Genomic DNA, 23,130 nt, shown 5'->3' with positions numbered 1-23,130 from the left:
TCAACTGGAGGTGATTCAACCCCCTCCGCGGCCAGTTCCCTCATCAGGGGCGGCTTAGTGGGCAGCTCATGAGCTGGTCAGGGCTCTGGTGGCAGAATGGCTTCCCCCGAGGCTATATAAGAATGGACCCCCTTGTTACACAATGGGTGGGCCCTGAGGGTATCCTCTGTGCCTGTCACGGGGAGGCAGCGTGTACCCAGTCCCCAGCAGCTCCTGAGTCCAGCCCAGCGTGGACATCTTCCTGCTCTGGTCCCTCCCATGGTTCCTCTGGAGGTGGGAAGGTACCTGTCAACTCAAGGAGAGGGGCGGCAGCCTTGGTGGCCATCTCTGGAAGGTCAGATCCATCCCCAGGTTCAAAGCTAACATTCTCTCAAATGTGGGTAGGGAAGAAGTGACATTAACAAGAAATTTACTCTATCCTAAATGACTCTGCCGAGGTGCAGACTGATGGCACAAAATCTACTATAAATTTTCTTAAGGCATACACAATTTTCCTATTGGTGCTAAAAGACAAAACAAACATATTTATCTTCATTAGCTCAATGGATGGTCCCCTGAGGTAGTGGAGGAGATGTGAGTGGGGCCTTCAGAGGACTTGGGTCTCATCCTAGCTCCCCCAGGGACTCAGGGAGGCACCCACGCAGGCCTTTGGCAGACTCAGTTTACCCACACCCTCCTCCTTAAGGCTATCGTGAGGATTAATGAATCAGCACCTTCCTAAATCAAAAGAGCTGCTCATGCACAATTACTATGGCTCTTGAAATGAAGACCAAGTGAACGGCGCTCCAGGGCCTTCAGTTCCCTCCAGGTCAGATCACCAGGAGGCCTAATGAACATGGCAGCGTTCCAGCTTCCCAGGCACTTTTCTTCCTGTCTTCTCCATGCAACCGTGAGCTTCTGGAATGCTGACTGTGCTACGGCCAATACCACCCTGAACGCGCCCGATCTCGTCTGGAATGCTGACTGTTTACTAGAGAAGGACACCCCCAGGTGGACGAGTCTGGGGTGATTGTCTCCGGATCCACTACTTCCTAAAAAGGAACTCTAAGTTTCTGATGGGCTTTGTGGGTCAACCCAGCATTCCAGAAACTTGTTCATGTGAGACTTTTCAGAGCCTGTCTGGATATATTTGCTATTTGACTGAAGGAGCCCTGAGCAAGGGATGCTTGGATGAGGGTTCCTGAGATGTGAGTTTGGCTTCATATCCAGATGTCCAATCTTTTTCGTGGATGTTGGAGAAAATATTCAAGCAACAATGGTAAACTGAATGAAGATCACAGGATTCTAAGAGTTTAGAGTCCTTCAAGACCTTCTACAGGCCAAACCTCTCATTTCACAGATGGGAAAGGGGAGATGATTTCTCAAGGGAAAGAGAATGAACATCTGTTGCATGTCTACAGTCTGTGACACACTAGGTACTTTATATCAGTACTTATTCAATTTGCACATCTTTTTAACAAGAAAACCAAGGCTCAGAGAGGTTAAGTTACTTGTTAAAGGTCACACAGTCACCAGTAAGGATAAAAGAGCTCCCTTCTGAGTAAAACACACATGAGAATAAACTAAACCTGACTCGGTAGGATGAATATCCTCTTCTTTTTCTCCCTTCTTTCTGCTTCATCCTCCAAGAACTTCTGCCCTGACCTGGAGAAGGTGGTCCTTTTCTCTACCCAATAGTGTCTCCCGAGGGAAAAAGGCCTTTCCTTGAGGCACCCCTCTTACCTGTTTCTGAGTGGCAGCAAGCAGTCCTTCCCTTCAGGAGGGCACTGGGCTTCTCGTGCCGGCAGATGAGGGCCCGGCACCATTCACAGTGTTTTCGGACCTGGCAGCAGCTGCAAAGGTGCAGAGAACACGGTTTTGGCAGGAGCCTGGCAGGGGTGCCCAGCTGGTGCAGCGTCTGCCCGAGGGGCCTGCTGGGCAGCTCTGGGCTCTAACCCAGCCTTCCCATGGTGCCTCCGGAGGGACAGACACAGCAGGGGGCTGAGGGCTTTGCAGGGTGGTGGCCTTTGGGGCAGGAGCTGGCCACCTGTGAGAGGACCTGTTGGCCACCCCAGAGGACCAGCCCCATTCGGCTGCTCTGCTCTGGGCTGGCAGGGTAACCTGGCAAGCAGGTACCTGGCTCCAGCTGATAGAGGGGACCGGTCCCCCACCGGCTGCTTGCTCCATAAAGCAGCAGTTGGGTAACTCCAGGAGTGCGGGAGCAGCCTCAGAATCGCTGTCCGGACTGGGCCAAAGCCGCCACTTCAGGCTAGCCAGGGCTGGGAGGGCTAGGGACGGGGTCATCCGTCAGGAATTGCCAGCAGAAAAGCTGGGACTGTGGGTGGGCTGCAATGGACCCACGGAAGGAATGAAAGAATAAATCATGCACCTCCGTGGCTTCGAATCTTTTTCTGAGGACTAACATTCTCTAGTCGTGGCAAACTCGACCTCTCAGTGAACCCAAAACCTGGAGTCCTAAAGCATCAGGACCATGAATGCTCTGGCCTCCCTCTGTGGGCAGGAATGAACGGTCTGCAGAGTTAGCACGAAAAAAGAACCAGGGAACCCAAGAGAAGGGCAGAAAAGAAAGCACTAAGACATTAATTACCTACAGACACTGATGGTCGTTTCCCTTGGGATACCACGGAGGACTGTTCCCACTCATTCTAACCCTAAGGTATATGTAACCTATACATTCAGTGTCTGGGGCTGGGAGGGGTCTCCTGGCTGACATGAGCCTGGAAACAGATGAGGAAACAAGCCTGTTGCTGTGCTTCCCTGTTGGAGCCTGGTGACATTTCATGATCCCCACCCCAGCCCCTCTCAGCACTGCCCCAGGAAGGTTACTAGAGCCCTTGAATCTTTGGGCAGCAGAGCTGAGAAGGGACCCTGCGACATTTCTGCCCAAGCTGCTTCTGCCATGGGTGGCCGGAGCAGTCTCCCGGGCCCGGGTCCCTCCTGAGCCACAGAGTCCGGGTTGGGACCAGCTCACCCAATGCGGGAGGGACCTAGGCCTGGACTCCAGATCTATCAGTGACTGCTGTCTTGCTGTCACCTAACCAGGAGGGCTTGCCCCAGTCACTACCCAGACAGGAATGGCCCAGGGCAGTGAGATCAAGGCCTCTAGATCCCTCTGGCATGGGATGAGCTGGTCCCAACCAACTGTGCCACTCAGGAGGGACCCCGTGCCCCGGCAACCAGCAGTCTGGAGGGGGCTTGGTCTCTCAGGGATTCTGAACTTGATCTCCGGCAAGGATGGACTTGGAAAGGACAGAGGAGAGATGGGATGGCTGCCTCCCTGGGAATTCCTCCCTGGGAATCAGAGAGGCACCCTAGGTTGTTTCTGTCTTCAGAGAATATGGCAAAATTAGCTTTTCTCTCCCCCTGGGGAGGCCCACGTGGGCACCGACTCTTGCTCCTACGGCTCTGGGACCCTCCTGGCCACAGAAACAGGACTGTGGGAGTGACGGGCGCCCCCACGTCGCCAGCCGGCCATGAGAATCGAGGCTGGTGGGCATTACGTTGCGCCTGCTCCCCCGGGGGTCTTCACGAGTAGCAGAACCTGAGCTATGCCCCAGCCTGAAAACATGTCTACCACCTGCAAACATGTTTTCCCAGGACACATGGAGCAGAACAGCCCAGCTGAGACCTCATCCCTCACCCTTAACACTGGCTTGATCCAGGAGCTCAACAAGCTGGGGCTCTAGGGGCACCCCGTGCATTCCTAGAACCAGGAGTGTGTGCTTTAGACGCTCCAACAGCAACAGCCGATAAACAAACGGGAAGGAGACTCTTATTTATCTGTCCAAAACCCAGGCAACCCCAGAGGGCTCAAGTCTGGCTTCCTGTGGGAACATGCACTGCTTCCTCCAGGCCTGGCTAGAGGGGCCTGTCTACTTACTGTTTCCACCATGAGCTACTCTACGCTGAGCTAACCGCAGCCTTTGGCCGGTCTGTCGATTTCTTGTGCGTGTCCAATTAGGTAGCATACTCTGAGGGCTTGCTCTGTGACTTAGAGGTCTACAGATACTTCCTGGGAATAAATCCGGCCAGATGCTGGAAATACAGCCCTAGGGTCTCTCCCTTTGCAGAGCAGTCCAATCGGGAGATATGGGCAAGCAAAGGAGGCTAAGAAACACTCGGAAAAGGGCTCAGTCTAGGGCTAGGGCTCAGGAAGACTTCCTGGAAGATGTCAGGTAGAGACTGAGTTTCGGAGGAGGAGGAGGAAGAGGGCAGAGAAGTAGAGAAAGGGGGATGCCTGTCATAACAGCAACAGTGGCTTTAGGATTCGCGAAGTGCCTTCTGTGGAGAGGAAGCGAGGCCGCTACTGCCCACGGGAGGCTGGGAGCCGTTTCTAGTTCCCTCTGGACCCCCTGCACATCCCCATCACAATGGTGAAGGCTCCAAGCCCACAGCAGAGAGAGAGCACCTTTGGCTCTGCTTCCAACGGGGCACCTCCCAGGATGCGTGTCGGGGACCTCCCAGGATGTGTGCCTTTCACACAGCTTGGCTGTCGCCAACGTTCCTCTTTGCTTTGCTAACACTAATCAGACATCACAGCAGTAAACTGTCGAGGTGGCCCTGTTATGGCCCCGGGAGGGCCTGCAGGTGGGGGGGTCCCGGCCTCAGGGGTAGCAAAGACTCACTGTATCAGCACACACGTGATGATGAGGACAGTCAGGGCCACGATGGAGACCACCACCAAGGCAGTAATGGCCTGCTTCTTCTGGCTGGCGGCCACCACGGCCAGGAGGTCCGCGTGTTCACAGCGTGCACCGACGTACCCAGAGTGGCAGCTGAGGAAGATAGGGACATCAGCGTGCTTTCCAGGCAGAAGGCTCATTCTCCCCACTCCCCAGGAAGGCTGGGCCGGAGGGGAAAAGCCCAAAGGGGCCCCTCCAGCCTTTGCTACTGGAGGCAAAGGCATCAGCAAAATTGCTCCTACTCCCCTGCACAGGCTCCTCTTGTTTGGAGAACAAGGGATAACTCACCAGCTTATCATCTGAGGGGAAGGTGCTGCTGAGGCACTTCGTTATTACAGTAACCGTGCCAAATCCCGGGGGAGTGAGGAGGGCGGCAAGTGTGTCCGAGACACAAAGCTCATTTTGGCAGTTCATAAAAATCCAGGTTATTTTTAAACTAAATGTGTGTATTCAGAATTCCTAGTGATGAGAGAAAGACAACATGCTAAACCAGCAGGAGACAAAGACTGTGGTTTGCTTTTTTTATCTTCTTCATCAAGTTTAATTAGTTCCGCAGACATTTAGCAGGTGGGGCATGTACTGGACTAGAGGCCAGCACCGCTATCTGGTAATTACAGCTGGCCTCTCTCCGCTAGAGGATTAGTAATGGCACAAAACGATGCATGTTTATGAACATGCATGTAGCCTGTAAAGGGCCATACCAACACAAGGTGGTAGTATTACTTGTATTGCTACTATTCAGAGACTCTTTGGTGTCAATCATTTCAGTAGCGGCCTCCTCCTAAGAGCTGACGGCTGAAGCTGCTTCTTTCACGTAGCTCTCACCTATGCTAAACTCCCCCCACCCAGATTCTGGCTGGGGCCACAAGGGGTTCTTGCATGGTGATTCCTCAGGACATGTTCTAGGCATAAGCAAGCGATGGTCATTTTCTGATGCAGGTCCTTTTTTTTTCCCACAAAGCTTATGATTCTTCTCAGTAGAAGATACTTAGCTTACACACAGGTCCCTTTGTCTGGGGTGACTTTTTTATTGTAATGAAAATGTTTGATCACCACTGCCTTCTCAGGTGGGATAGCTTCCTTCCCACAGGGGACTTCCTTGAGGGGCAGTCCTGCACCAAACATCACACTGGATTTAAAGGTTTTTGTCCTTCCCCACCACCCTTCGGACATGACAATGATAGTTAAACATTTTTTTTTTTTTTAGGAGTCTACCTTTTGATGAAATAGCCAGACTGTCACCTTCACTTTTAGATTAAAAGGCTTTGGAAGAGCAAGGAAAATGAAGGGGGATTAAGGGTCCTGGTATGCCCGCTCTTGTGCAGGGCCAGTCCCAGGGGCGTTGCATTTGTGATTCCCTTAAACCTGGGCTCCTGGGCTGCCAGACCCCACGTGCCAGAAGGAGTCACAGGACAAATATAGTGCATTTTCCTGGAGTACAGGTTTTGCTCAATGTTAGCACAAATTTAATCATTTTCAGGTACTGTATGGGTTTAAGGTTATGGCAAACAGGAGATACTGCAAAAATGGCTGCTTAAGGCTACAACCTGGGATACCAGAACATATAGCTTCTGTCTTTAATGCTGCTTAATGGAAAAGTCTCTCATTGGTGCTCTTTATCCCAAAGCCCAACTGTTACATACCTCCTTTAAAGGTATTCTTTTGTTTGAATTCTTTTGTCTGAACTTGCTTTTCTGTTAGAGGTTAGTTTACATTTGGCACATGTTTCCTCATTTAGTCTTTGCACAGAAAAGTCAAGTCACTTGCCTGTGGCCACCCTGCCAGGGAAGAGAGAGAAATCCATTCCCAGGTCTGCTGACCCCAGGGTCTGGGTTCTCGCTCACTCAGCAGGGCTGCTGGCCCTGCATACTATCTGGGGATTGTGATGAGAGTGCCACAGATTCAGCTCTTGATTAAATCTGGCTTTTGGTTTAGCCTCCAATCTTGAAAGTGTAAAGGAGATTTGAGGTTTTAGGTTCCACAAGGGTGCAAAGGGTTTGCAGTCTTCCGTTAGTAAGGAAGCTGGGGAGGGCCAACCGGGATGGAAGATGCCATGTAGAGTTCTCTACAGACCCGAGGAGGAGAGAGCAGGCTCCGGAGAGGAAGAAGATGCAGGAGCTCTGGCAAGAGGACCTTGTTGGAAAAAGGATCTGGACCACAGAAGTGTGAATAAGAACACAGACTCTCACAGACTTTGGCTAGGAGGGCGATGACTGGGGGCTAGGAAACAGGGGCAAGTTTGCTTTTGTTTGGTCTTAATAACAAAATCATTTTGAGGGCAGATTCAGGAAACAGCTCACCCTGTAGGCTGGGGAGAAAACAAGGCGCTGGCCCCTTCCCACTAGGGGGAAGCTGACGGTGGACTGAACTTGAGACTGAAGGGCGATAAGCAACAGGCACAGGTGATGCACAAATTGAAGCTGTGGGTGTCTACAGCGAATCCTGCAAAGGGTCCCTCCTCCAACCCATCCTGAATATTCACCCTGCACCCGGATGGCTCCCACCTGGGTTGCGGGCTTCCTCCATTTGGTATCCAACACCCCTTATCTGCAGGACCCTAATCCAACCCCTCTACTTTATCTCCAGTCACCTAGGTTTCAGCCAACCCAAGAAGTACCCCCACCCGCAATGTCAACTAAACTAGTGCCCAGCACATAGGCACTCAGGACACGTTGGCCTGTGAATGCATGGATGACTACCTTCCCCTTGCCCATCTCAGCTCCTGCCACCTTCTCTGCCTGGAATATTATTCCTCACTTTCTTCCTCAAACTCCATCTCAAAGACCACATTCTCCAAGAAGATATAATTTAAAGACTCACTCATTCATTCGCCCAGTCATCCATCCATCCATTTTCCATAGCCCTTTCTGTGGATCTCCCTAGCCTCTCCTTCTCTGAAGGCCCTTAGGACTATGCCCACCTCTCTGACTGCCTCTCCCACCAGCCTCACTTTAGGCCAGCCTCCAGGCTCCTGCAGGCAAGACCTAGCTCTGCAAAAACTCTGGTGAAGCATAGAACAGAAGAGGGTTGGGGAGCCTGGGCTTTGGGATGGATCGTTAGATGTCTAACCAGGAGTTGCAGTCAAGCCAATGAGACTTCTCTGTAGCTGGGTGTTAGTCTGCTTCCTCCTAGGGAAGGGTAGTGTGGTGAGGATTTGCACAGCTCTTCGTGAAAGGTCCAGGCTATAGGAAGAGCACCCCAGGAGGCAATTTCACCCAGCTAGAGATGTTCCTACTCCAACCTGCAGGCCCTGGGAGAGGAGGATTCTAACATCTCCTCAACTGCTAGGTTCTGGAAACCCTATGAATTAACACATCAATGCTGGGGACTCTAAGAAATCCCATTTAAATAAAATAATGGGAGCTTAGTGCTAATTACATTATCTTATCAATGAAGGCTATGCTGAACTCCTACATGAATTATCTCTGTTAATCCCAACAATGACTACTGCATGTGAGGCCTGGGCTGCTATTTACCTTGTTTTACAGATGGGGGCGGGCAGATTCGGGAGTTAAAAACCTAAGGATCTCAACTGTGAAGGAGACCTTTCTGGGGTAATGCAAATTAATCCGGAAGATGCTACTCTGGGATAGTGATTCAATGGCAAACTCACAAACTGCACAGCAAAAAGGAAGAGGGGTGGCTGATTGCCCCATAAAGAGGTCTTCCTGCTGTGGGTGTAGCAAGTTGCAAAGATGCCCCCAAACAGTACTGTCTTAACTCACTAGGGAAGATAATCCCCTAGGCTGGTTCACATTTTGCTGACTTTCCATGTTCTTCCTGCCATGTGTGTCCTGGGCCCCTTACAACCAGCCTGGCCTCAGTACTGCCCCGGCAGAGGTCTCTCCCATTAGGAAAGTCTTCATGCCAAAAACAATTCCTCTGTCCCCTTAGTGTCACAGCTGTAAACACTCAAACCCCAGTCTCACTGAGTTAGGGAGCTCAGCTTGCTTCTGAATGAAAACTTCCCCAGTGAGGCATGGGGAGCACCTGGGTTGCTGCCTAATACACGAGACTCCAGGTCAGGGCCTAGGTGAGCTCCAAGGAGAGCAAGTCTTAGCACCAAGCAGCCCAACTGCAGCTGGGAGGCAGAACAGCCTGTGGTCCAGATACTTGAGCTTCTCCCAGGACCTCCCAGATCAAAATCTCTCTGAAAATGGGGCCCGGGTGTCTTAAAGAAAAGGCCGAGGGTATTCTGATGAAGCCCGAGTTGAAAGCCACCGTGAAGGTTTACCAATGAAATCAACTCTGGCTGCCCATTGGAATGGCCTGGGGAGCTTGAAAAAATCCTGATGTCCAGGCCACAGCCCAGACCAACTAAATCAGAATCCCTGGGAGTAAGGCCTGGGCATCAGCATTTTTAAAGCTCCCAGATGATTCCAATGGGCAGCCAAAGTTGAGAACACAATTTAGACTTTCTGGCCTTGGGGTGGAGGGAGGTCCTTTCTTCTCCCCAATCGATTGTAATACAGGGTTGCTTCTCAGTTGATCTTTACTGGGGTGGGGAGCAAGAAAAGGTTTGGTGACATACATTTAAAAAAAAATTTCCCAAGCTTCTACTAATATTAGACTTAATTACGCAATTATTTTAGCATAAGTCACACAATGAGGGGAAAAGTCACCTCACCTGGTCACAAACGAATCACGCTTGACTCAGCTGCTGTCTCTACCTCAGGTAGGCACTGCCTCCCACCTGGCTGTACATTAGAATCACCTGGGAAGCTTTGGAGACTGCCGGGGCCAGGGTCATACCCTTGGAGATGCCCGTCCAATTGGTCTGGGCACCCAAGTGACTCGAATGTGTGACCAGGCCTGAGAACCACTGAGGTACAAGGTCATTTAAGGACACAGAATCAAGAACCAACAATTCAAAATCTGCCCCTCCCTCTTCTCCTTCCTCTCTTTCCCCATCTCTCTCTGGGCATCTCCCCAGGGTGGGAGCTGTACAGTGGGCCCTCTCATTCAGGTGCAGGAGAAATGGGAGATGTGGCACCTCTGTTTAAGAAAGGAATCTGAGCAAAATAGGAATCTTTCTGTCACGAAGGGGAATGGCACGTGTGTAAGCCTGAACATTTTCTTATAACATTTGACCATTCAATTTTATCTGTCGAGAGTGGATATCGTCAAACACAAGACTCTGGAATGCTGATTTTGTCTTCATAATTCTGAAAATGAGGCTCTGGAATCACATGTAGGCTGTTTCCCCCAGATAAGAATAAAAAAGAAAGAAGTACATAAGAAAGCAAGGAAAGAGTGTAGAACAGGAGGGGCAAGGAGCTTGTCTGAGCTGCAGGAGCCATCGTGGCTGAAGATGAAAGGCAATGGGCTCCAGCCAGGCGGGTCCCTGAGACCTTCTCATTTTTGTTACTGATTCAGTTTGGAGGTTGCTTTGGTGCTTTTCTTAGGAGCAAACTTTGTGGCTTAGGCCTCCTCATTTTAACAAGAATTAAATGATCAATGATATGCCTTTCCTTCTCCTCTGCTGAGGGCTTTCAGACCTTCTAGTCCTGTCCAGTTGCTCAGTTTTTCCCCTAAATCCTTTTTGTACCTGGTTCACAGTGCCTTTTAAAATTTTAAAGAAATAGGATAATGCATGTAGAGCTGCGCTCTTATAAGTGTTTTTTTTTTTTCTTAAGGAAAATGTTCTCCAACTAGAGAAAGAATGTTTCTAAGCAAATTGGAAAGAACATACATCACAATATAATAGAAAAGAAAGACAAAGAAAAGAAAAGTCCACATTGTTGCACACCCTACCACCTCAAATGGCAGTCTGATTGACAAGGAGTTTTTCTGGACTACTTCTATGTAGTTTTAAACATAGTTAAGATTTTTAAAAAATACGATTTTGCATCAATTTCTCATTTAACATCTCTTCACCATTTTACTATGTCATTAGAAAACTGCAGAAGTTGTTTAAAATGGTTGTAAAGTAATTTATACACGACTTGCTTCACTGAACCCTTACCGTTTAGGCTGTATCCAATTTTGATATCATAAACAATGCCAGGGGATTATCTTTGTGTACACATTTTGTTTGCATTTGAGATTACTTCCTCAGGACAGGATCCCACAAGTGGGCACAACATGGTACAGACTTTGGAGCCAAACTTTCATTCGTTTGAATCCCATTCTCCACGTAATGCCTGTGTGATCTTGAGCAAGTTACTCAACCTCTCTGTGGCACTCATTCTGCATCCTTAAAACATGATAGTAATAAAACTTACCTCATAGAGTTATGAGCATTAAATGAGTTAACATCTTGTGAAGTGCCTGACACAAAGGAAGGGCTGTACGAGTGCCAAAAATGTAAATAAAAGAATGGGAGCATTTTCAAGGCTCTTGAGAGACACTGTCTTCATAAACAATGGTGTACTCTCTGGCAGGAGGCTAGTGCTCTGATTTTTAGCCACGCCTTTTGGCACAGGTCCCGAGATAAAGTTTTTAATATGGGGGCCAAGAACCAAGGTGAGCAAGGGCCAGGGACCATGGTTTTAGAAAAACGTTTATACCAACTTGCCTTTAACATGGAGAAAATCCATAGGGCTGGGGTGGGAGTGGGGCCACTTGAGTCGCAGGACACCTGTATTGGGTTTACCCATTTTTGGCTTCAAGAACTGGATTTACAAGTCCTAGAACCTCTCTGCTTGGGGTGCTTGGGAGGAGTGGGCTGGAGGGAGTAGGGGCTTCCTCTTCGTACAGCCCTAGGTTCCATGGTCTAACCCAACTTTCACTGCTTCTTCAGCAGGACTTGGATCCTTCAGCTGTGGTGATGGTAACAATGTGCTGTTTACAATGGTGATCGTGCTGATGACGGCTGTTCTTATGCTCTGCTAGGAACTGGGCTTCAATATTCTCTAATGTGCTAATAGAACTTTCCGTGATGATTCGACAGATGAATGGATAAAGATGTGGTACATATATACAATGGGATACTACTCAGCCATGAAAAAGAACAAAATAAGCCATTTGCAGCAACATGGATGCGACTAGAGATTATCATACTAAGTGAAGTAAGTCAGAAAGAGAAGGCAAATACCATATGATATCATTTATATGTGGAATCTAAAATATGGCACAAATGAACCTATCTATGAAACAGAAACAGACTCACAGACATAGAGAACAGACTTGTCTATTGCCAAGGGGGATGGGGAGTGGGGGACAGATGGATTGGGAGTTTGGGGTTAGTAGATGCAAACTATTACACATAGAATAAACAACAAGGTCCTACTGTATAGCACAGGGAACTATAGTCAGTATCTGGATAAACCATAATGGAAAAGAATATAAAAAAGAATGTATATATATGTATAACTGAGTCACCTTGCTGTACAGCAGAAATTAACACAACATTGTAAACCAACTATACTTCAATAAAAAAACAAATTTAAGAAGAACTTTCTGCAATGATGGAAATAGTGTCTGTATGTGTGCTGTCTAATACAGCAGCCACTAGCTGCCTAGAGGTACTGAATACTTGAAATGTGGCTAGTGAGACTGAAAAAAAAATTTTATTGGAGTATAGTTGATTTACAATGATGTGTTAGTTTCAGGTGTACAGCAAAGTGAATCAGTTATACATATACATATACCCACTTTTTTTTTTAGATTCTTTTCCCATATAGGCCATTACAGTCTATTGAGTAGAGTTCCCTGTGCTATACAGCAGGTTCTTATTAGCTGTCTATTTTATAAATCAAGTAGTACGTATATGTCAATCCCAATCTACCCATTTATCCCTCTTCCCCGTATCCCCTGGTAACCATAAGTTTGTTTCCTACATCCGTGGCTCTACTTCTGTGAAAAACTAAATTTTAATTAAATAAATTAAATAGCCACACATGGCTAGTGGCTCCTGTCTTGGACAGCAAAAGCTCTGCATGCATTATGGTCACTGGGTCCTCATTACAATCCTGAGAAGTACTAATCTCTCCATTTTATACACAAAGAAACTGAGGCTTGACGGTGCTAAGTCACTCAGATCTGTCTGATGTCCAAATCCATGCCTTTAACTGCTGCGTTATCCTGCCTGCTGTGTGACCCTCAGTACCTGCTTCCTCTGGGGGTAGAGAGAGGGCGTGCACTTCCTCCAGACTTGTGGGTGGGTGATGTCCTAACGTCTTACCCCTACACCCCACCACCTGCTGGTTATTGAGATGATAGTAGATCTACATAAAGTGGCTCAAGCACCAACAAGAAAACCACTCCCAATCCTGATCTCTCGGGAGGCGTGTTCTTGGTCACACAGGCAGTCTGCTTGCGCACTGAAGGCGGTCACCCCTCTCTGGGTGTTTGACTCTGTTCAGATCCCACTGGAATGTACTGTGGCCAGAGCCAGGTGGAATGTTTTCCTTGGCTGACAGCAATGTGCTTTCACACTTTGCTGTGGGAAAGTCAGGGAGTTCAGTCACAGAGGGGCATTTTTTGGATAGGTGAGACACTTTGATGAGTTGTCACTGGCTGCCAACACTGGAACCCTGAAAACCTGTCACCTGGGTGGCTTCCTTCAACTGTTTTCCTTTGTTTGAAGGTTTCTGCAGGCAGCAGACCAAAGGTTTGCAGAATCTGCCTCAGGGAAAAAAACGGTGTTTGAGTCCTAACCTTGCATTTCTATGGTTTTGCTTACTACCTTTGGAAATTCTTTCCCTATTTGTTTTCTGAAGTGGTTGGCTCCTAGCAGGGATTTATTAAAGGGAGACCAAAGATACAATCTAGGGTTCATCTGAAGCATATATGTTTCAGGATAATGTTCACTACCTTTGGTGATTTCTGAGTAGTTATTTGCTTTAACTTTTTTTCCTTATCTCATATTTTAGTGTGACTGCCTTTGGTGATTTCTGACTAGTTATTTGTTTTAACTTTTTTTCCTTATCTCATATTTTAGTGTCAGACGTCATTTTAGTTCTCTGGAAACCTAAGGACTATTGTTCTTATGGAAAACAAAGCTTAAGAATGACAGTATTTTAGAAAGAACTCCCTCTTTTCGGACTATAATCTTGGGCCCCTGTGGGTTTCCTGTAAGGCCATGTATGTCAGTTCAAGGTATGTCAGTTTTATTGACAAGGATGAGTGTATCAGCTCCCTAAAGCTGGGGTGGTTCTATGAGTGGGGACAGCATGTTTTGCTTCCTCTGCATGGACTCACAGTTTTTGGTCTGGTGGGAATTAATGAATTAGAACATTCTTCTATGTACTGTAAATACAAAAAGGTATAAGGCGTGGTCCTGCCCTCACTGAGCTTACAAGCTCATGTGGCGGCAGAAGTGAGCAAAGCAGGCTGGTGTGAGCAGAACAGAGCAGGCAACAGGACGACTGGGGACCGACTTTGGCTTCAGTGTTGGGGAGCGGCAGGAAGAGGTGGAAACTGGGGAACTGGAGGGGGCAGGCTGTGTTCCAGAGAAGCTGGGCGTCTGCCTGGAGATGTAAAACCTGACTTCCAAAATGTGGACAGCTAATTACAACCACCAAAGAACAAGGCAGACTCATCTATCGCGGTATGAAACACGTCTGTGGGCTGAATACCACCCCTGGGCCGCCAAGATCCAGCGGGGAAACTGAGGTAAAGAGGCGGTAAAGGCGCGCGTGGCCACGCCTCCCCACAGACGGTCAGCTTTCCCACACTGCAGCAGGGTCTCCGCTGATTCTGTAGACCCTGCCCTCGGCCCACGGGAAGGATTCATTGAGAGTCTGTGCTGAGGGTTAACGAGTGTAGGAATGACCCTGACCTTTCTCTGGAGGAAGCTTTACCTGCAGGGGGAAGGTGCCAACACCTTTCCTGGAAATAAGAGCTATTTGAGGTGAACTCTGTGAGGCTGAGACAGAGTGCCCTCAGGGGCAACAGCTGAGAACATGGGTTTCGGGGTTGGAATTGATGGGACTGAACCCCAGCTCCACCATTTATGGGCTCTGGGGCTCCGGGCAAGTCGCCTAACTTCTCTGAGCCTCAGTTTTCTCACTAAGGGCAAGAATCTCTACTTGAGAGGGAAGCTGGGAGGATGGGAGGACTCTATGAGTCACTGTATGTGGAGTGCTGGGAGCCGGGCCCGGCACACAGTTACAGCTTTTACAGAGAGCTGACTATTATTATGAACAGCAATAGTTATAGGGTGAGTGGGGAGAGAGACAGCCGGTCTTCCTGACCACCAGCACGTAATGGTGTGTAAATGTGATGGACAGCGATCTCCCTGAGCCACGAGCGGGGCTTGGGACCTAGACTGAGCAGAACAAGGGAGCCACCACCCCCTGCTCTCAGAAGGCTTCCGCCAGCCGAAGGGGGGCCTCGGCCACAGGTAAAGTTACCTGCCGACCCAGGCTCAAGGCTGCCAGCTCTCAGAGTTTACAACAGTCCCTGATCTGGTGGAAAAACTGAACTTCTGACACACTTTTGATCAGAACTCCCCTCTCTCTCTCCAAAGAAGATCCCTCGCATCGCACGGCCCGGGGCAGCCTGAGGTCCCCGCACCGGGCACCGCTGGAGGGGAGAGGGCCTTCCGCCTGCTGCACTGGTAGGTTTCCTGAGATCTAGGCCGAGAAGCCACCCTTCCTTCAGGGCCAGTGTTTTTCCATAATGACCAGGCTACGATCAAAAATAATCCCATCAAAAAAAAAAAAATAAGTAATCCCATCAGCCTCCCAGAGGCTCCTATGTGTATTTTAATAAGAATGATCATCATGAATGACGACGACTACTGTCATCATTGTGCTTTGTATTTAGGGGTGGGGAGGGCTCTTGGCTCTGCAGACGTGGCCTGGGGGCCTCACCCAGGCCTCCTAGGAGGAAGGTGGCCAGTGTGCCTCTCCAGGCTTCAGAGGCAACCCGAGGGGCCTGCCCAGGCTCACACAGCTGCACCTCAGGAAGAGGAAAGCCTTACCCACCACCACTTACTGTGGCAGGCTTTCCCAGTCCCCAGTCTCTCCTGGGCTACTCATCTGATACCCTTAAGCATCATGGTTAAGAATGCAGTTTTAGGAGCCAGACAGGCTGGGTCTGAATGTGAGCTCTGCTATGTGATCTGGGCACAACTTCTCTGTGCCCACCTCACGGGATCATCTTGAGGATTACATGAATTTACACATGGATCATGCTTAGAACGATGCCTGGCATGAAGCAAAGCTCAATAAATGCTGGCTTTTATTAACATTTAGTATTATTTACTGGTATTATTAGTTTGGATCATATGAAATTGCTGACTTTTAACCGTTTTTGACCTATAAAAATGGCAACTTCATAGACATGGCTGGTTCTTAATGGGGGTGGAGGGCAATTCCTCCTCTGCCCCCAAACCCACCCCCCCATCCTGGGGGACATTTGGCAATGTCTGGAGACATTTTTGATTGTCACGACAGTTGAGGGGAGGTGGTGCTACTGGCACCTAGTGGGTAGAGGCCAGGGTTGCTAACGCCCTTCATTACACAGGTGAGCTCCCACAGCAAGGGGTTACCCAGCCCCAAAAGTCAACAGTGCCAAGGCTGACTATAGGGCCACCTAACAGTACTCCACCACGCACAGATTTACTTCCCTAAAACACCCCTTCCCATGACTGGCACGGCTCCTACTGCCTAGAGAATAAAGGCTCACTTCCAACAGGCTCTGGCTTCCAATTCATCTCCAATCTTGTCTCCTCGCTACTGTGGTCTCACTGACTGTAACGGCAGGTCCCCCAACACTCCAGGCCTGGAGCAACTTCTCTGCTCTCCCCACCAGCCAAACCCCGACACCTGCTCCGGGAAGCTTTCCTTATGGGCCTTTCTTGCCCAGTCGGGCTGACCATGGCAATCACTAGTGGCTCTTAACTAATGTGACCCCTGGGTCCCATGCCTGGAGATTCTGATTCAGGGGATTGGGGTGGGGCTCAGCTATGTTTTCAGAAGCAGCCCCCGGGGGCTCATACTCAGCCTGCGGTGGCAAATGCCACGCCCCGGCCTGCATCTTTATTTCCAAGTTGCTTTGCTCTGTTACCACTCACGTACACCAACCCTCTGCGTGCACTTCTGGCTTATTTTATTAGCTGGATGAGGGCAGAGACCTCACCTTAAGAGACTCTAGCTTTTCAAAGGGATCCAGCCAAGTGCCTTGCCCTCCAGAAATTCTAAGTAGTGAATTAAACTTGAACCAAAATTAGGAGTTTGGGATTAACAGATATGCACTACTATATAAAAAATAAACAACAAGGTCCTACTGTAGAGCACAGGGAACTATATTCACTACCTGGTAATAACCTATAATGTCAAAGAATCTGAAAAAGAATATATTCTTGATATAAAAAAAAATATAGAAATAACTGAATCGCTTTGCTGTACACCTGAAACTAGCACAACATTGTAAATCAGCTATACCTCAATTAAAAAAAAAAAAAAGAAAAAAACGTGAATCCAGGAATTTTCAGACTTTGTTGAACCCAGGAGCCACCTGAGGTGCTTGTTAAAAATGCAGATCCCCAGGCTCTAAACTCTAGGAGTTCTGCCTCAGTGGCTCTGGAACCTGGATTTTTAACCAACTGGGTTTGAAGCAGGTGTCCCTTAGCCCGCTGTTCTGATTCTCCAACACGTCGGCTCCAAGGCTCTCAGGGGCCTCTGGCATGGCTTCTGGAGGGAAGTGCTCTTTTAATGGGTTGCTGGTGCGTCTGCAGCCCCAGCACCCCAGAACCCCAGGGGACACTTACACACATGCTGGCTTGTCCTCCTGCACCAGAAACCTGCAGGTTCCATGGAAGCAGAACTGACTGTGGGAAGCTGGGCAGTCATTAAAATGGGACACCACAGCTGCGGCCACGGGCGGGTCTGCTGGGGAGAGAAAAGACATTCGGCTCAGATCCAAGGCATAGCAAGACATCCCACGGGTCCACCCCACCGGAGAGGGAGCCTGGATGGCTGGGGTTTCTGGTCTCTACCTCCTCTTCAGCTCTAACTTTCTAACAGCCAGTACAGGACCAGAGATGCCTGCATTGTGAGCTTTCCAGTGGGGCTTTACTTATTTACTTAACTTTGTAGAAAACAAAACAATCTCTCCAAAAGACTCAGTGTAATTCAGAGACACCAGAGCAATTTTACTTTTAAAGTCTGTTCCCCAAGAATGACCTAATTTTACTTTTCCAAAGTGATAGTGATGATTTTTTAAAAGATAGCCTTCATAAACATCTGCTTTAAAGGCAGGAAACTGAAGAAAGGCACAAAAGAGTACTCTAAAGCCATTAAATTGATGCTGAGGAAGAATAATGATGCAAAAAGATGTTCATGACATATGACTGTAAGTGAACTAGTGCATTTCCAGCGTGGTCTGTATAGTATGATTCTATTTAAACAAACAAACAAACAAACAGAAATTTAGATGTCAAGAAGTCTGGGAAGGATTTACATGAACACGGTGGTAGGGCCTCTCTGGGGTGGCAGGATTAGGCGTGATCACGCCGTGAAGATGACTTACTGCACAGAAGTCCACCCAGGAGCGGCACAGGCAGTACTGGGAAAGCCTTGATGGGGAGGGAGAAGCAGCAGAGTCGGCTCCACTCAGAGCCCTGGCACCTGTAACTCTCAAGGGATTGGGGCATCACCAAACCTCTCAGGCCAGCTGGAAGCCTATAAGGAACCACCCATGACCTAATGGCCAGCCCGAAGGGTATCACTTTGGATTTATTTTATTAGACTCCAAAAGCCTTGTTTTGTTCAAATAACCCTTGAGACATAGTAGATAGCAATTTCAAGATGGCATGACAGATGTTTCTGCTGCATCTTTCAGGGGGTCCTCTTATATTTTGTGTTTTGGGCATTTGGGGAGTGGGTCTTTCTCAAGTATTTTTTGGGGAAAAAAATATGTGCTTGGAGCTCTTGCACTTTGAGTGAATTAAGCCCCAATTTCATATTGTGGGATTTTTGACCACCACGAAATAGTCAACTCATGGTGCTGTCTCTCTATTGCTTCCAGAAGAATCATAATTTTGGAAACCTCGTAATTCCGGTGGAAAAAGCAGAGGCTAAAAATATAGCAGAGTCCATGATGCAGGAGGCAAGAGGGCACGCAGAGGTTATGAGCGTGGGCTTAGGAGGCAGAGAGACACGGGTCTGGGTCCTGCCTCTGCCGCCCGGATGTGGTGCTGAGCTTCCGCCCCTGTGAGATGCGGAGTCCACTGCCTCATCGTGGCTCTGAGGCTGAGCGAGGCCAAGCGGGTTAAGTACTGTGCTCGGCAAATCGTCTGGTACCTATCACTCAGCTGTTAGCTCCTCTGTTATCATCACTGACAATCCCACTATGCTAATGTGTCCCCACACGTGACAAGACCACTCTAGTATATAATCTCCCCCTCCCTCCATAAGTTCAGTGCAGCCTAACTAAAAGTCCAGGTGGGCCCTTCAGCTACTAAAGATAGTGACTTTCACACGTGAGGACAAGCAGAGAAGCGCAGAGCCGGGTGGAGATGGCGACCCAGGGCCACTGGCCGGCCCTGCTCCCGACTGTAGCACATCCCTGTCCGGCAGGGGCCTCTAGGACATGGGTTCCGACTGCCTTGGCTGATAACAGCTACCTGCGAGGCCCAGGCCCAGGCGGCTGATGTGTGACTTGGCCACTCGCTGACAGTGGACACTGGGATGGTTAAGTTGAAGCTGGAAGGGTCTGCTGTAGTTCACATAACCGGTGTCCCTGTGCTTGACTAAACTTGTCAAAGGGCAGATATGGCGAGATGAAGTGGCTGGAGATTAGTGGATCTAATTTGATTCAGACATTAAAAAAGGTTTTCTATAAGCTCTACAGAAGGCCATTTAGACAACCACCTCCAAGGGGCTAGGGGGAGTCCCTTGTGAGGGCTTAGAGTCGGGCTTCTTAAAATGTGGTCTATGGACCAGCAGCTTCACACCCCCGAGAACCTGCCAGAAGGCCAAGTTCATGGACCCCCCCCCACCACACTATGGAATTAGGGTCCTTGGGGTGGGGCCCAGTAATCCATGTGACAAACGCTCCAGGTGATTTTTTAAAAGTTGGGTTTATTGAGGTAGAATTGATATACAGTACCATTTGCCCTACAGGTGATTCTGATGTGCACTAATGTTTGAGAGACAGGCTTGTATCAGAGGAAACAAAGGATAGAGACAAAAGGCCTCTCAGAGAAGTAAAATGACAGGGATCCTGAAAGGGATCCTTGTTGGAACTGATCATCTTCCAGCTCTTCAAACTCCTGTGTGATACTAAAGCCTGGAATCTGCTGAGGTTCTCTGTGGTCAAGTGTCAGGTCAATAGAAATACATTAAAAGGAAAACTCAGGATCTGTCTTTGGGAACACTACTCTCCAGAGCTGCTGACAGGGGAGGGGTAGACTCAATGCCACGATCTCGTTTAACCTGTATTTATGGATATTTTGCCTCATCTCATAAACGACTTGAGGAGGCTTTATAAAAATAGGTACCATAAAAAGGAGATGCAAATGGGAAAGACGTGTGTGTGTGAGTGTGTGTGTGTGTGTGTGTGTGTGTGTGTGTGAGAGAGAGAGAGAGAGAGAGAGAGAGAGAGAGAGAGAGAGAGAGAAACACAGAGAGGGAGGGACAGAGGGAGAATTGGGTGGGGGGAGGAGGCAGAGGAGACACACACAGACAGGAAGGGAAAGAGGGAAGGAGGGAGAGACAGAGATGGAGAGAAAGGGAGAGAGAAGGGGAGTGGGGCAGAGAGGAAGAAACACAGAGGCAGTGAGAAAGGGAAGGACAGAGCAGAGCAAAGGAATATAAGGGCAGGGGTTGAAAAGGGCAAAGAACTCGGGTATCAGGTTACATATGAAGACACACGTCAGACAGTCACGTGCATGTGCTGAAGCTCTGTGTCTCCTAGCCGTCCGTCTAAGCAAGGGTGTACACAGTCCATTAAGTAGAAATGCACCTATTCTGCACTTGCAGGACAGGCTCAGCTTTGCCCAAGTCTAAGGTCAGAGAGCAACTTCTCTTCTGCAGCTGCTTTTGAAGGGGACTTCATGTGTTATGGTGGACGACATCCTCCACGAAGACAACAGAGAGTTATCTGCCAATGTAAACCGTCTGTCGGTCAACAGCTCACTAAGAGCCGAAGAGCCCAGGCAATGAGGAAACTCCCTGCCCTGGTCACAGTGATGGCAGCAGATGCCTGCTGGATTCGCTCCCTGCAATCAGAGGCCAGGGTGAGGTGGGGAGTCTGATGCTTAGAGCTTGGGCTCCCACTCCTCCACAATCCCACCTTTCCCACTCAACCCCAGGTGCTGAGGGGACCAAGGGCGCTTGATGCTAGTCAATGATCATGATGACTAAAAGGCTGTTTATTTTAAACACCTTTTTCCTGATTACAAAAGTGATACATCACTGTGGAAACCTTTTGTAAATGCCAACGTAGAACAAAAAAACATCTTAGGGAATAAAACCCATCTTTAATCCACCACTTAGGGAGAACTATGTAACTACACGCTGCCTGCCTGCACGTATGTAAACTTCCTGTTTCTATTCTGTTACAGAAGCTTGTCCTCCTCATATAATCCCAAACATCTGAAAAGTGAGCATTTAGTTCAAGACTCTGCATTGGGTGCCATCCTGCTCCGTAACCCCGAGCGGTTCATTGTGTACAGTGAGGGCGGGTCCTGTTTCCAACAGCACATTCAGTGGCTTTGGGGGGATGCGGTTTGCACTGGGGAGGTGGACGGGGAGGAGGGAACCAAATACAGTCCGCAGGTGGGCCACATCCTGGCCCTCTGCGCTTGCTGCAACCTCAGTGGGAGGTGTAGGCTCCTGTGCCTGGAGGTGCTGGGCAAGCCTCACGGGCTGAGGTGCCTAAAAGCCCTGCCCAGAGTGGGAAGCTCCCCACAGGTCAGGGGAGGCACTGCTCTTGTTTTAGGGCTTTTATTTTTTGACTGTTTAAGTTTGAATTTATTTATTCATTTATTTATTTATTTTAACATCTTTATTGGAGTATAATTGCTTTACAATGGTGTGTTAGTTTCTGCTATATAACAAAGTGAATCAGTTATACATATGCATATGTTCCCATATCTCCTCCCTCTTGCGTCTCCCTCCCACCCTCCCTATCCCACCCCTCTAGGTGGTCACAAAGCACCGAGCTGATCTCCCTGTGCTATGCGGCTGCTTCCCACTAGCTATCTATTTTACGTTTGGTAGTGTGTATATGTCCATGCCACTCTCACTTTGTCACAGCTTACCCTTCCCCCTCCCCACGTCCTCAAGTCTATTCTCTAGTAGGTCTGTGTCTTTATTCCCGTCTTGCCACTAGGTTCTTCATGTTTTAGGGCTTTTAAAGGTGTTTGCCTCAGACACCACTAGAATCAGCAGTGAAAACCCCAACACTGCAGCGTGCTGAGCTCACACAGACAAGACCGGTCCTACTGATGTTCCCAGAAGCTTCAGGGGTGCTCTGGAGGAGAGGGACTCTGGGGGAGGCTGGGAGGGGAGAAGACAGGCACCACTTTCTGAGTGTGGGTTACATGCCAGGTGCTGGTCTTACATCCAGGCGGGGCAGGCGGTCACAACAAGTGGAGGATTTGCTAGTAACTTAAATAACAATGAGCTTTGTAAGGAAACGCCCCAACTCCCAGCATCTTCCCAGAGAATGAGTCTCGCAGCCTCTCTCTGCCTCTCTCCTTTCCTCCTCCTCTGCCTCTCCCTATTCTTCCTTTACCCTCCTCTACTTTCTTCCCCTCCTAATTTTTCTTTCTCTTCTTTCTGAAAACTCAAGGAAATATCAAAGTGAAGGAAGGAGAGGCCTAGACACTTAAAATGGAAAAAACCCCATCTCATTTAGAAAAGGAAGGCAGTAAAGGCCAACAGGGAACCTCCAAGGGGGGGCCCCCGGAAGTCCAGGCAAGGGAGGACCGGGCTGCCCTCTCCCCCGGGCTCGGGACCCTGCCTCCTCTCCTCCAGGCACCAGGTCTGATTAGCACGCAGGCTGACTGGAAAATCCAATGCTCTGGTTTGCGGAACAGACCTCATACCAAGCCCATCTGCAGCTGGAGTTTCAAAGCGCTCAGTTCCTGTTGCTCTGAAATTTACGAGGGGCCTCTCCGGCTTGTTAACCAAACGCATGTCTTGCAGACACCACTGTTGTCCCGAGAAGCTGTGAAAGCTTTGCCCAGAGACCACAGACCCACTCATAGGGCCTGGAGCCTCCGCCCCACTCACAGGAAGAGGGTCTGGAATAGCAATCGAGGGGCACGGAAACCACAGATTCGATTCACAGCAGGGGTCTCTCCAGTTCAGAAGGGCTGGGAGGCAGCCATCTGGACAGCGCCTCCTGACAGCCCTGCTCCCCTGGGAGCGGCGTCCACACCACTGAGGTGATCACCCCCTTTCAAAGCTGCCCTAACAGGACTTTCTGCTGGGCTGGTCGCTGGGAGCCGACTCCTCACTCTCTTCTCCAGGTGTCAGAAGTTGTGAACACATTTGCCTGTTGCAAAGCTTACATCATTTATAGCCGTTTCATTACTTCCTCAAAT

At 49.1% G+C, this 23,130-nt stretch overlaps 1 protein-coding gene across 2 annotated transcripts in view; it reads right to left on the bottom strand.

The window, feature by feature from the left end:
- Positions 1–23,130, bottom strand: part of TGFA (transforming growth factor alpha) — a 107,432-nt gene that overhangs the window by 3,909 nt on the left and 80,393 nt on the right. Inside the window, exons 3-5 of one of the 2 annotated variants that reach the window (XM_059943044.1) lie at positions 17,344–17,464; positions 4,626–4,775; positions 1,723–1,832 (exon numbers count right to left, since the gene is read on the bottom strand). In XM_059943044.1, the coding sequence (XP_059799027.1) occupies positions 1,723–1,832; positions 4,626–4,775; positions 17,344–17,464 (381 nt within the window). The remainder of the gene's footprint in view (positions 1–1,722; positions 1,833–4,625; positions 4,776–17,343; positions 17,465–23,130) is intronic. The other variant, XM_059943045.1, reaches the window with a different exon arrangement.

This window comes from Balaenoptera ricei, chromosome 13 (genome assembly GCF_028023285.1).
Source record: "Balaenoptera ricei isolate mBalRic1 chromosome 13, mBalRic1.hap2, whole genome shotgun sequence".
Lineage (NCBI taxonomy): Eukaryota > Metazoa > Chordata > Mammalia > Artiodactyla > Balaenopteridae > Balaenoptera > Balaenoptera ricei.
The sequence above is the reverse complement of the archived record's forward strand: the minus strand, read 5'-3'. Positions and strand labels throughout refer to the sequence as shown.